Here is a 12818-nt window from a genome sequence, read left to right as displayed (position 1 = left end):
AATTCCACCATTTTTTTTTCAACAGAGAGAGAAATTCTGGTCAACACCTCTCAGAAATAGGTAATATTAGTCCCAGAAGTGGTTAAAATTAATAATTGAGCAACATTGTGAGTGCTACACAACCTGTTTTAGCTGACGTTTTAGGGGTGTGGCACGTGACATTTTAGGGGGTGATTACGGTTTTGAGGTGCTATCTTAGGTGAGTGAATGTTTTCAAGTAGCTTAATGTTTTAATAAGACAAAACAAATAGTACTAGTGACAAAAGATAAATCAGGCCTCCTGTACATTTTGAATTATCACACATATAGAAATAACATTTTAGGGGTGGTGTTTTAAAACGAACTCCATTTCAACGTCAAAAAAATTGTACCTGATTTTATTTTCAAATTATCAAATCTTTCTGGCAGCAGGAATCGACCGGGATTCCCGGTACCGGAAATCCCGGTACTGGGATTGGCAATTTTGAGCTATCCCGATCCCGGTCCCGGTCAAATGCTGATTTATGATCCCGGTCCCGGTTAATTCGGGATTCTTGGTCCCGGTCCCGGTCCCGGTCCCAGTCAATCACTCAAATTTGCCGGGATTTTGACCGGGATCTTTTCAGTAAGCGACCGGGATTCCCGGCGCCGTGAAATCCCGGCACCGGGGGAGCTATTTCTTCCCGGCCCCGGCCCCGGCCGATTTTCAATTTTTGCCGGGAATTTGGCCGGGAATTTTTGATCGAAATCGGCCTAAAACTTTCATATCAATCTTAAAATGGATTTTCAATTTTGAAAGGATGATGTCCAGAGTGCCAACTTTCAAGAGCAGTCCTTTGTTTTTGTAACCTCTGATAGTTTTTACAATTACAATATTCCACCTAAATCCTTAAATCTTAATAACTTGGCCGTGGATTTATTAAATTCCCGGCCCCGGCCCCGGCCAAATTCCAGAACGGCCAATTCCCGGCCCCGGCAAAATTTGGACATTCCCGGCCCCGGCCCCGGCCCCGGCCAAATCCTACCCCCGGTCGTTTACTGGATCTTTTACATAATTTCATTCACTGTGATTTTAAGTTTTTCCTTTCATTCATTGTGAATTTCATCTTTAAATATCCTCTGAGCCAAATAAAACAATGATTAAAATTGCTAAACAAGTTTGAGTAATAAATTATGATCATGAATTAACCAGTAATCGACCGGAATTCCCGGTACCGGGAATCCCGGTACCGGGATCGGCAATTTTGAGCTATCCCGGTCCGGGTCCCGGTCAAGTCACATTTTTCATCCCGGTCCCGGTCCCGGTAAAATGCTGATTTATGATCCCGGTTAATTCAGGATTCTTGGTCCCGGTCCCGGTCCCGGTCAGGCCTGAAATCATGTCCCGGTCGATTCCTGTCTGGCAGGCTAGAAAAAGATTTAAATATTATTCCTAGACACTTCAGAACCCTGTAAATTTAGCCCTAACTCGGCAATCTGGGCCCAAAAAACACGTGACGTTTTAGGGGTGGTTTACCCGTATAGGTTCTAGTTTCGTCTGGGGGTTGAATGTTGATCTGTACCTCCCAGGTATTTTCCATGCACTCAGGATGTCTGCTAGTTTCACCAGTGCAGGTTAGGCACCAACACAACCGTGCACAAGTGACAAGTGTCTGACATTATCACAATATCACATGCTCTAGTCAGTGTTCTGTGTCTGAAAAGAGAAATGGAAACTTTTAGATTTGCGTCTGGAAATTTAGTGCCAGCAAAGAATGGCAATTATTTCAAAATTTCAAATGGTTAACGCTTTCAACTTTGCAAACAAGTAATTTCAAAATCAAACAAGTAATTTGAAAATCTGTCGTCAGTTGAACTTGTTTCAGAAAACATAGCACCTAATTTAGCTCTGGACTAGAGTTTATGACTTAACAACACTGACAGTAAAGTTGCACCCCTTAACCCGCCCTTTTAATAGTGACGTAGATAAAGCTGCAGAGAAGTGGTGGTTAGAGTAACTACCACTTCCACTTCAAAAGAAACTGCAGTTAGTAGTATAGTAGTAGTTAGTAGCAGTGTACAAGAGAAGCAGGAAGATCAAATCTAGCTTATAAATAGATCTCTCCCGCTGGGGTATTTTTACATACTATATTAAATTACTTTAGGGGAAGTGGATTTGGAGTTGTTGGATGTAGCCTATGCGTTCTTATTCATTTTGCAGAGGATATTGCTTTCTGTATCTTCCACAGAAACTGTCAAATTCTGCATTAGTTTTTGAAAGGAGGGAGGCGACTCCATGCCCATTTAATCCCCAATTTTTGGTCAAATTGGCATCGGCTAAATAACAGCTAAAACTTGAGTTATGATGAAAATAATCATCAAAATCGTGTTCATTCTAATTAGTAAGTGCAGCTATATTTTAGCTAAATAGAGTGTTGTGTCAGAAATGATTATTATTTTATTTCTACCGGAAAATGTTGAAAATGATACAAATTTCTCCCATTTATACTTTATTTTTTCGTCAAATGAACTTGGGCATCAACGGGGTTTCCCCCCCCCCCCCCTACTCTGAGTTTAGAGATTAGAATTAAAGATGCAAGCAGTTCGATATCTATTATCTGTCAAAAATACCAACTTCCACTTCAGGTGGAGTATAGAAGTGGTACTAGCACAATATTATCTATATGATAGAAATCTAACTTCTTGATATTCAACTACCAGTTCTTACCAAGATTCTTTCAATGCAAGCAGCTTGATTTGCTTGTGCTGTTACCCTCTTTGCAATGCAAAGTTATCAAACTGTCAGCTAAGGAAATTTGTTCTTCCTTCATCTTGCAACATAATGTCACCTCAATATCTCGCCCACGCCCACCTTGGAACTGGTTGCCAACTTCCCACCTCTCCGCTCAGTAATCTTATTGTTAATTAGCGTATAGTTTAACTTCGACATTTTGTGCCACTGCCAACTTGGCAGTGTCACAACGGTATAAGGGGGCGTGAACTAGTTGAGTCTCTTCATTAATTGTTTCTATCTATACTATCTAGTATCTAGTTTATGATATGGGTAGTTTTTAAGCCTACTTTTTAGTCCTCCTCACACGTATAACTACAATTTTCACATAAAATGTAATGATCAACAAAGAATTTAATTAGCTTAGTAGCGTTTATTTTAATGCATCTTCAATAGTTTTTATAATGGTGTTTAAAGAGTTCAGCAGATTGTGTGATTTCAGCATTGATTATTTGGGTAAGTTTCGCCAAATCATTTCATGTTAAATTAAATTTAGGTTATGGCAATTTAAATCTGTCATTATAAGTCAGCATTTACACGTGTACTTACATCATTCGGTACAGAGTTATCAATCGTAAATTGCCCAGTGTACAATGTTTTAACCTCTATGTACTTCTTTATCAACATTTTTCGGTACTGAATGGATAGTTGGCCAATAATTGTAGATAAATGAATAGTCAAATCTCTGTAATCAAAATCGTCAATTTTTCTGCTGAAAGGCATGCAATTGTTAAATTTTGTGATCATCTGAGAAGCATAAATATAATTTTGAACCTCTACTTTTAAATCTTTCTCTGCTAGAAATCAGCTAAGCTGTTGGACAATTATTACAGTCGAGACGTTCCTACTACGTATATAATTACGTAAATATAAGTTTATAATATAAATTTTGTCTTTAGTTAGGTTTCCCCACGAAAAGAACAGGACACTTATTGGAAGCATCCTGCTACACATTAAATGCACCATTTCATGTTTCTGAATTATTGAATATTCACTCGTGTTGCGAAATTTTATGATTAAATTCAATTTAACGTATGTGATCTAAATTTTGGATATTAATTAGTTACATAGTGTACTGTGTACTTGAAATGTGTACTGTGTACAGGGTGGCACAGACTAAAACGTAACTAATGAACTTCGTTTATTTAACAGTCAGCTAATCTTAAATTAAAGGAGTTGTCTATTAAATATCCATCTTTAATTGCTCATGTCACTATTTTGACGTAATAATTTCAGTATTGGCGTTGCAAAAGAAGAGACGTGCTAACAAGGGGAAGAACAAGAAGCCCCCTATGACTGCTAAAGACGAAAAGAGAAAAGAAAGGTTTGTTCATATACACTATGATATTACAATCACCGTACCAAATAACACGTACCACAAAATATAATGTATAATGTACCTAGCTGATCCTGATGTATATTCCTTCAATGTTAAGTAAAGCTCGTTTCAATATAGACTCATACATAACTAATTACTCAAATTAGTAAACCAAATAAGTATCAAAGTAACTATTAGATGCGATATATTTCTATATAATCTGGCCAAACGTGGTATTTTGGGTTTAACTGTATCAAATAAAGTGTATAAAATTGTATTACCAAGAAATAGTAATTGGGTGGGTCAAAAACCCAAAGTTGCTCAATTCTTGCTGTACCAAAGCTTAAACTCTTAAAGTATTTTTTATTGGCTTGTTTGCTTTAGCAAATTTTCCGATCGCTTAATTGTTCACATGATTAATCAAATAAAACGTCAATGATTGAGAGTCACCGCACGTAATGGTTGGAACTTACACTAAAATGACATTTAATTTGGTGGGCCTGAATAACCCTATTAAATACTCTAGTTCTCAACACCTAACAACGCTTCAGAATTTTGTTATTCTACATTGGTTAAAGCTAGATTTGAGCAACTTTTAGTTTTTGAACCACCCTTAGAAACACAGCATATAACAGCATATAACATTAAAGTTGACCGATGCTACGTTGAAATAATCTGAATTTGAGAAATGTTGAAAAATTGCCAAGATTCCTTTAGTTGGCATTCCTTTAGTTGACATAAACAGTTGAAGCATCTTGGCTACGTTTACCTGTTAAACTTACGTGAACGATGTTAATATATAAACACCTTCAATTTTTTCAAATATTTTCTGAGCTTCTATTGGAATACTAATATGGGGGGGGGGGGGGGGGGCCAACCATATTAAAGTATATTAAAGTATATCATATCCCCGGGTCAAAATCGGAAAAAATCCTACATTTTAATATACTTTAATATACCTACAATTAGAAGATTTATATTCTTCGTTAAGATTTACATGATGAACTATATTTTTCACTCAGATTCGCAAGATAAGCCTGTTTTAGGACTAGTACATGAATTTCCATCCAGATTGGTCAAAAATTGGCTGAGCTATGAGCTTTAAAAAATATGCCCATATTTGGGCATACGCTTTTGCCCAAATTCGCTTTTGCCCAAATTCGATAAAATTTCAATATTTTTTAATGAGACTAACTCTATGTGAAAGATATAACTCAGTGTTTGTTGAATATAGTGGATACTAAGTAAAAAGACCTCCATGAACAAAATTGGGAAAATTGCACATAATATCTCGGTTCGGAATACTAGCCAAAATGACTTCATTAAAATTGAAATAACTCCATCAGTTTTCAATATTTGTTCAAGAACTTTTTGGAATCGATTAAGAATTGCATTTCAAGCTTATTTTGGGAAACAATTTTTGATGTAGGCCTCCAAGGAGATAGGGATATATTAAAGTATATTGTAAGTATATTAAAGTATATTAAAGTATATCCCCGGGTCAAAATCGGGAAAAATCCTACATTTTAATATACTTTAATATGGTTGGCCCCCCCCCCCCCCCCCCCCCAATATTACATAGTAAGATTGAAATGCAACATTTTCGACAGTTGCCAAACAAAATAAATATTTCACACGACTCCCTCCGTGATACATATAATATCATGTACACATACATTCAAATACTTATCAAATATTGACCCTGATGAAAATGCTGTATGCTTCTACGCACAGTTAACATGATGGCTCCTATTACACACAATCTTGTTATATAACAGTGTAATTGTGTATAGAGCAATGTGTCAACTTATCTCTACTGCGGTCTTCATTAAACGTCATTATGTTCTGATCACAGACAATATGCATGTTTCCTGCATTTTTAGAAATTACCTCAACATAAAATACCTCAACATAACTAAACAGGGGGGGGGGGGCCAAGTGGATATTTGTAGATATTTGTAGAATGTCATCCACTTTTTTCGTGAATTATCCATTGACAATAATCTACAAATATCTACATTTATCTACAAAAAATGTATAGAAATTTGTGTGATTTCTTATCCATTACATGTTTTATCTATTGGATTCCAGAAAGCTTCTAGTAATTATACATGTCATTAAATACCTGAATTAGGTTCCATATTTGATGTAACCACTCATCTATAATTTCATCAAGGACAACCCCTATATGCTTGCCTATACTTCTCTCAGTGCTTTGAATCTGACTGACCGTCAAGATCCTTCACTTGTTCTGGATCTGTCCTGCTTATACTAGTATTTTTTGAGAGAAGGATATTCAGCCACAGGACTTTTTCTGAAGAGTATCCATTTTCTAGCTGAGGCTTTCTTACTGCAAGTCTTTTTTTGTTCTCTGGAAATCTAATATAACTGATAGTTGTCAGTTTATAACTTGGCAGACGTTTAAAGATCTGAAATGTACTTGCGATGGACTCATTCTCTATCTCCTTTTTCTGCAAAAGTAACAACATACCTACTAGGATCTGATGCTAATGAACAACTCTTTGCTTGGATTCGAACTGGTATCTTTGCTGGTCGCCGCACAAATCTCGATGCCATAACTTTAGCATACGGCTGCGAGAAAATAAATCTTCGCTCAGAGCTCGCTCTTGCAGATGACATGACAGCCTATGCCCATTCCCGTGGACGCAGTATTTTCAGGGAAGAAGTTCCACTACCACACGAGACATGGAAGAATGATACGAAGGAGGTCCACGATTTGAGTTCAAGTGACATCAAAATAGATAGCTTGAAGAAAGCCATGGAACGAGGTACCAAGGCTGTCGTGGACGATGGTAAGAAGTTCAAGTTACCTTTCCTGCAAATATTTGAAGATGAAAACATCATCCGATTGAATGAGAGGAGGATATAAATGACCCTGCAGAGTTGACTGAGTGTGAGAATGATGAAGTGGACTGTCCCACTTGCACTGATGATACTTAAGTTCCGAAGAGGGTTGTGCTGACCTCAGTTGCTGCCTCCGAATCTGCTTCCTCCGATTCTAACATATTATAAGTATACTTATAATATGTTAGAATCGGAGGAAGCAGATTCGGAGGCAGCAACTGAGGTCAGCACAACCCTCTTCGGAACGATCGACATAAGATCGGCAGAAACTCTGTTGCTGAACGGGGGAAAAACTAATTTTGGGGATTTTAGCATCAGCATTCGATCAAGAAAGCGGAGCTGAGAGAGTTCAAATGTTCATGATTTGTTCGGAGCGAACAAAAACTGTTACAGAAATAACATTTAGATGGTTCATCCTCCTTCTCATCCTTCTCAGTGTTCCTACTCATCCTCTTCCTCATCCTGACATCCTCCTCCTTATCATCCTCCTCAGACCTCCTCTTCTTCAGGAGGGGGGGGGGGGGGGGATTTTAGCATCAGCTTTCGATCAAGAAAGCGAAGCTGAGGGAGTTCAAATGTCATGATTTCCAAGGGTCGGGTTAAGTTTGTTTCGCAAAACTATACTCCAGCAAAGTTTGCATGTCCTGCAGGACGGCTCAAGATAAATTCATACTAATTTCACAAAGCAATGATCTCTTGCCCATGAGGTGATTACGAAATAGTCAACCACACTGCTCCTTCTCCTCCTTGGTCCTCTTCCTCCTCCCAAGTCTACCACCTCCTTATCCTCCTCCTCCTCCTCCTCCTCCTCCTCCTCAGTCCTCCTACACCTCCCCCTCCTCCTCAGTCCTTCTCCTCCTCAGTCCTTCTCCTTCTCAGTCCTCCTCAACCTCCTCCTCCTCCTCTTCAATCATCCTCCTCCGCAGTCCGGAGTGAACAAAAACTGTTACGGAAATGACATTTAGATGGTTCATCCTCCTTCTCATCCTTCTCAGTGTTCCTACTCATCCTCTTCCTCATCCTGACATCCTCCTCCTTATCATCCTCCTCAGATCTCCTCTTCCTCAGTCCTCCTCTTCCTCCGTCCTCCTCACCCTCTTCCACCTTATCCTCAGTCCTCCTCTTCCTCAGTCCTCTTCCTCAGTCATCCTTCCCTCCTCAGTCCTCCTCAGTCATCGCATGTACATTGTACAGTTCCTTCTCAGTCCTCCGTCTCCCCATCTGCATCCTCCTCCTCAGAAAGCGGACATTTTTACAGGCCTCCTCCTCCTAAGTCTTCCTCCTCAGTCCCCCTCCTCCTAACTCTTCCTCCTCAGTCTCCCTCCTCCTAACTCTTCCTCCTCGGTCCCCCTCCTCCTTACTCTTCATCCTCATTCCCCCTCCTCTTAACTCTTCCTCCTCAGTCCTCCTTCTAACTCTTCCTCCTCAGTCCTTCTCTTCACAGTCCTCCTCAACCTCCTTCCCTCCTCCTCAGTCCTCCTCAAACTCCTCCTCCTCAGTCATCGCATGTACAGTTCCTTCTCAGTCCTCCGTCTCCCCATCCGCATCCTCTTCCTCAGAAAGCGGACAAAAACGGACATAAACGGATACAAACGGACAAAAACTCTCACGGAAATAACATTTAGATGCTTCCTCCTCCTCCTTCTCCACTCCTCCTTCCCCCATCATCCTCCGCAGTCCTCCACCTCCTCCTAAGTCATCCTCCTCAGTCCCCTCCTCAGTCCTCCTTCTTCCCAGTCATTCTCCTTCTACTCAGTCCTCCTCCTCCTCAGTCCTCTCCTTCTCAGTCCTACTGTTCCTCCTGAGTATTTTTCCTCCTCCTCTTCCTCAGTCCTCCTCAACCTCCTCCCCCTCCACCTCACCTTCAGTCCTCTTCTTCCTCAGTCCTCCTCCGCAGTTATCCTTTTCCTCCTCAGTTCTCCTCAGTCCTCGCTTGTACAGTTTCTTCTCAGTCCTCCGTCTCCCCATCCGCAAGCGGACAAAAACGGACAAAAACTGTTACGGAAATAAAATTTAGATGCTTCCTTCTCCCCTACTCTTCCTTCTCCTCCTCAGTCCTTCTCCTTCTCAGTCCTCCTCAACCTCCTCCTCCTCCTTCCCCTCATCCTCCTCCTCAGTCCTCCTTCTCCTTAGTCCTTCTCCTCAGTCCCCCTCCTGATCCTCCTAACTCTTCCTCCTCAGTCCTCCTCTTCCTAACTTCCTCCTCAGTCCACCTCCTCCTTAATCTTCCTCCTCAGTCCCCCTCCTCCTAACACTTCCTCCTTTTCAGTCCTACTGATCCTCTTGAGTGTTTTTCCTCCTCAGTCCTCTTCCGTCCTCCTCTTCCTCAGTCCTCCTCAACCTCCTCCACCTCTTTCTCAGTCCTCTTTTTCCTCAGTCCTCCTCCTCCTCAGTCATCCTCTTCCTCCTCAGTCCTTATATGTACGACACATTCTTATTTCTCATTTCTGAAAACAGTATTCCTATTTTTTTTCCTAATTACATGATGGCGTTTATTCAAAGGGCATATACTAGGATAGACCTCTGCCTCGGTCAAAAAAGCACCCCACGGCTTCCCTCGGCCTCGGTCTTAACTAAGATGGCACTCCTCGGCCTCGGCTATTAAGATAAAAAAGTACCCCTCGGCCTCGCCCTAAGCCGATCAGTGATCCTCATCCTCCTCAATATTCCTCCTTAGTCCTCCTCCCCAGTCCTCATCCTCCTCCTCTTCCTTCTCAGTCCTCATCCTCTTCCTCCTTCTCCTCAGTCCTCCTCCTCAGTTCTCCTCTTCCTTCTCCTCAGTCCCCTCTTTCTCCACAGTCCTCCTAGCCTCCTCTTCCACCTCCTCCTCCTCATTCCACCTTGTGACAATTTTATTTTGCCATATTTAACAGTACCTCTTTTATCTCTCCCTAGTCAGGCGGATGGCATGGTTGGAAGTTCAGACTGACAGCACCGGTACTAGAGATCAGAACTTTAGCCCCCCCCCCCCCCCCCCCCCCCCCCCCGCGCCGCCCCCCCATAATATGCAACATTAAATTAGATAGTTCCACCCTTTTAGATCATTGCTTTTCTCTATTGTATGATAGTGTTTATGGACCATAATCTCCATGTAAATACACTCAAATAAACATAGAAGAACTGTGCAAGTAGTCAGATAATATCACTTAGCATATATAAAAACGTGATGAAATTGAAGTTAATGCCCAGAAATTCTACTGAATTTTTGGAGATAAATGTAGATATTTGTAGAATGTCATCCACTTTTTTCGTGGATTATCCATTCTACATTAATCTACAAATATCTACAAATATCCACTTGGCCCCCCCCCCCCCCCTAAACATGAAATAAGAACAAAAAAGACAGTCGAAAACTTCGATTTATCGCGAAGCTTGGGGAATGGGAACAGCTATTGTTTTAATTTTCTCGTATAGTTTCATATAAATGTAGTAGTAAACCCGCGCTGGGTTAGCATGAGCCTTTATAGGATATTACATGAATTTGTATTATGATAATCGAAAATTGTATTACTATTAAGACAATAGTTGCCACATTACATTGTATGAAATAAGTCCAAGATAATAACTTTGCGATACTCAAATGATAAAGCATACAATGTGATGAGAAGCAGGACTAAAGATTTGTCACAAAAATACTGAAAGCTATCTTTAATTTACAATTTAACTGCTTTGGTATGAAGTCATCAATTAGTCTACAAAGTCTATTTACAAACTTTAAACTAAGTAAAATATTTTTACTTCAATTTTCAAATTTTAGAATTATTTCTAAAATAATCATTCATTAGATCCGGATCCAAACAAAAAAGTTAGCTTGTATTAAAATACCAAGGATTAAATTCTTACCATCGCTATAAAGGGGGGGGGGCTCATGTTTTTTTGTCCGTTTTTGTCCGTTTGGCAGCTGTATTTTCAAAACGGACAAAAAATAAAGCGGACAAAAACGGACAAAAACGGACAAAAACGGACAAAAAATAACAAAAATTGAAATAACATTTAGATGCTTCCTCCTCCTCCTCCTCCTCCTCCTCCTCCTCCTCCTCCTCCTCCTCCTCCTCCTTCTCCTCCTCCTCCTCCTCCTCCTCCTCCTCCTCCTCTTCCACCTTCTCCTCCTCCTCCTCCTCAGCCATCCTCCTCAGCCATCCTCTTCAGTCCTCCTCAGTCCTCCTCAGTCCTCCTCCTCTGCAGTCCTCATCATCCTCCTCAGTCCTCCTCCTCCTGGGTCCTCCTCCTCCTCTTCCTCCTCAGTCCTCAGTCCTTCTCCTCAGTCCTCCTCCTCATCCTTTTCGTCAGTACTCCTCCCCCTCAGTCCTCCCCCAGTCCCCCTCCTCCTCCTATTCAGTCCTCCTCCTCCTCCTCCTCAGTTCTCCTCCTTCTCATTCCTCCTTCTGAGTCCTCCTCATTCCTCCTTCTGAGTCCTCCTCCTCCTCTTTCTCCTGAGTCCTCCTCCTGGGTCCTCTTTCTCCTCCTCCTTCTCAGTCCTCCTCCTCCTCCCTCTCAGTCATCCTCCTCAGTCATCCTCCTCAGCCATCCTCCTCAGCCATCCTCTTCAGCGATCCTCCTCAGTACTCCTCAGTCCTCCTCCTTCTCAGTCCTCCTCAGTCCTCCTCCTCAGTCATCCTTCTCCTCCTCCTCCTCCTCCTCCTCCTCCTCCTCCTCCTCCAGGTGGGATCCTGTTTTTTATCCGTTTTTTCCGTTCGGAACCCTATATTATCAAAACGGACAAAAAATAGAGCGGACAAAAACGGACAAAAAATAACAAAAATGGAAATAATATTTAGATGCTTCCTCCTCCTCCTCAGTCTTCCTCAGTCATCCTCCTCCTCCTCCTGAGTCCTCCTCCTGGGTCCTCCTCCTGGGACCTCCTCCTCTTGGGTCCACCTCCTCTTCATCCTCCTCCTCTTCCTCCTCAGTCCTCAGTTCTCCTCCTCAGCTCAGTCCTCCTTCTCAGTCCTCCTCCTCATCCTTTTCCTCAGTCCTCCTCCTCAGTCCTGCCCAGTCCCCCTCCTCCTCCTATTCACTCCTCCTCCTCCTCCTCCTCCTCCTCCTCCTCCTCCTCCTTCTCAGTCCTCCTCCTCCTCAGTCCTCCTCCTCCTCAGTCCTCCTCCTCCTCCTCAGTCCTCCTCCTCCTCAGTCATCCTCCTCAGTCCTTCTCCTCCTCAGTCCTTCTCCTCTTCCTCCGCCTCCTCAGTCTTCCTCATATTCCTCAGTCCTCCCCCAGTCACCCTCCTCCTCAGTCCTCCCCCAGCCACCCTCCTCCTCATCCTCATCCTCCTCATCAGTCCTCCTTCGCCTTCTCAGTCCTCCTCTTCAGTCCTCCTCCTCCTTTTCCTGGTTCCTCCTCCTCAGTCCGCATTCTCCTCCTCAGTCCTTCTCAGTCCTTTCCCCAGTCACCCTCCTCCTCATCCTCCTCATCAGTCCTCCTTCTCCTTAGTCCTCCTCCTCAGTCCTCCTCCTCCTCCTCCTGGGTTCTCCTCCTGGATCCCTCTTCTCCTCCTCAGTCCTTCTCCTCCTCCTCAGTTATCCTCCTCCTCCTCCTTCTCCTCCTGGGTCCTCCTCCTTCTGCTCACCAGTCCTCCTCCTCAGTCCTCCTCATCCTCTTCATCCACTTACTTCTCCTCCTCATCAGTCCTCATCAGTCCTCCTCCTCCCAAGTCATCCTCCTCCTCCTGGGGCCTTTTCCTGTGTCCTCCTCCTCCTGGGTCCTCCTCCTCAGTCCTCCTCCTCTTCCTTCTCCTCAGTCCTTCTCCTCCTCAGTCCTTCTCCTCTTCCTCCTCCTCAGTCTTCCTCCTCCTCAATCCTTTCCCCAGTCACCCTCCTCCTCATCCTCATCCTCCTCATCAGTCCTCCTTCTCCTTCTCAGTCCTCCTTCTCAGTCCTCCTCCTCCT

At 42.6% G+C, this 12818-nt stretch overlaps 2 protein-coding genes across 4 annotated transcripts in view; both read left to right on the top strand.

Annotated features, from left to right (window-relative positions):
• LOC134819580 (uncharacterized) overlaps nt 1-12818 on the top strand; it is a 776807-nt gene that overhangs the window by 674427 nt on the left and 89562 nt on the right. The gene's annotated exons all lie outside the window — the stretch shown is intronic.
• Nucleotides 1-12818, top strand: part of LOC134819584 (SRSF protein kinase 3-like) — an 88731-nt gene that overhangs the window by 55901 nt on the left and 20012 nt on the right. For both annotated transcript variants that reach the window (XM_063829597.1, XM_063829596.1), the window contains one exon: nt 3986-4073. In XM_063829597.1, the coding sequence (XP_063685667.1) occupies nt 3986-4073 (88 nt within the window). The remainder of the gene's footprint in view (nt 1-3985; nt 4074-12818) is intronic.

Source organism: Bolinopsis microptera, chromosome 8 (genome assembly GCF_026151205.1).
Source record: "Bolinopsis microptera isolate Bmic1 chromosome 8, MBARI_Bmic_1.0, whole genome shotgun sequence".
In the NCBI taxonomy this organism is placed as follows: Eukaryota; Metazoa; Ctenophora; class Tentaculata; order Lobata; family Bolinopsidae; genus Bolinopsis; species Bolinopsis microptera.
This window is presented reverse-complemented; position numbering and strand designations above follow the sequence as displayed.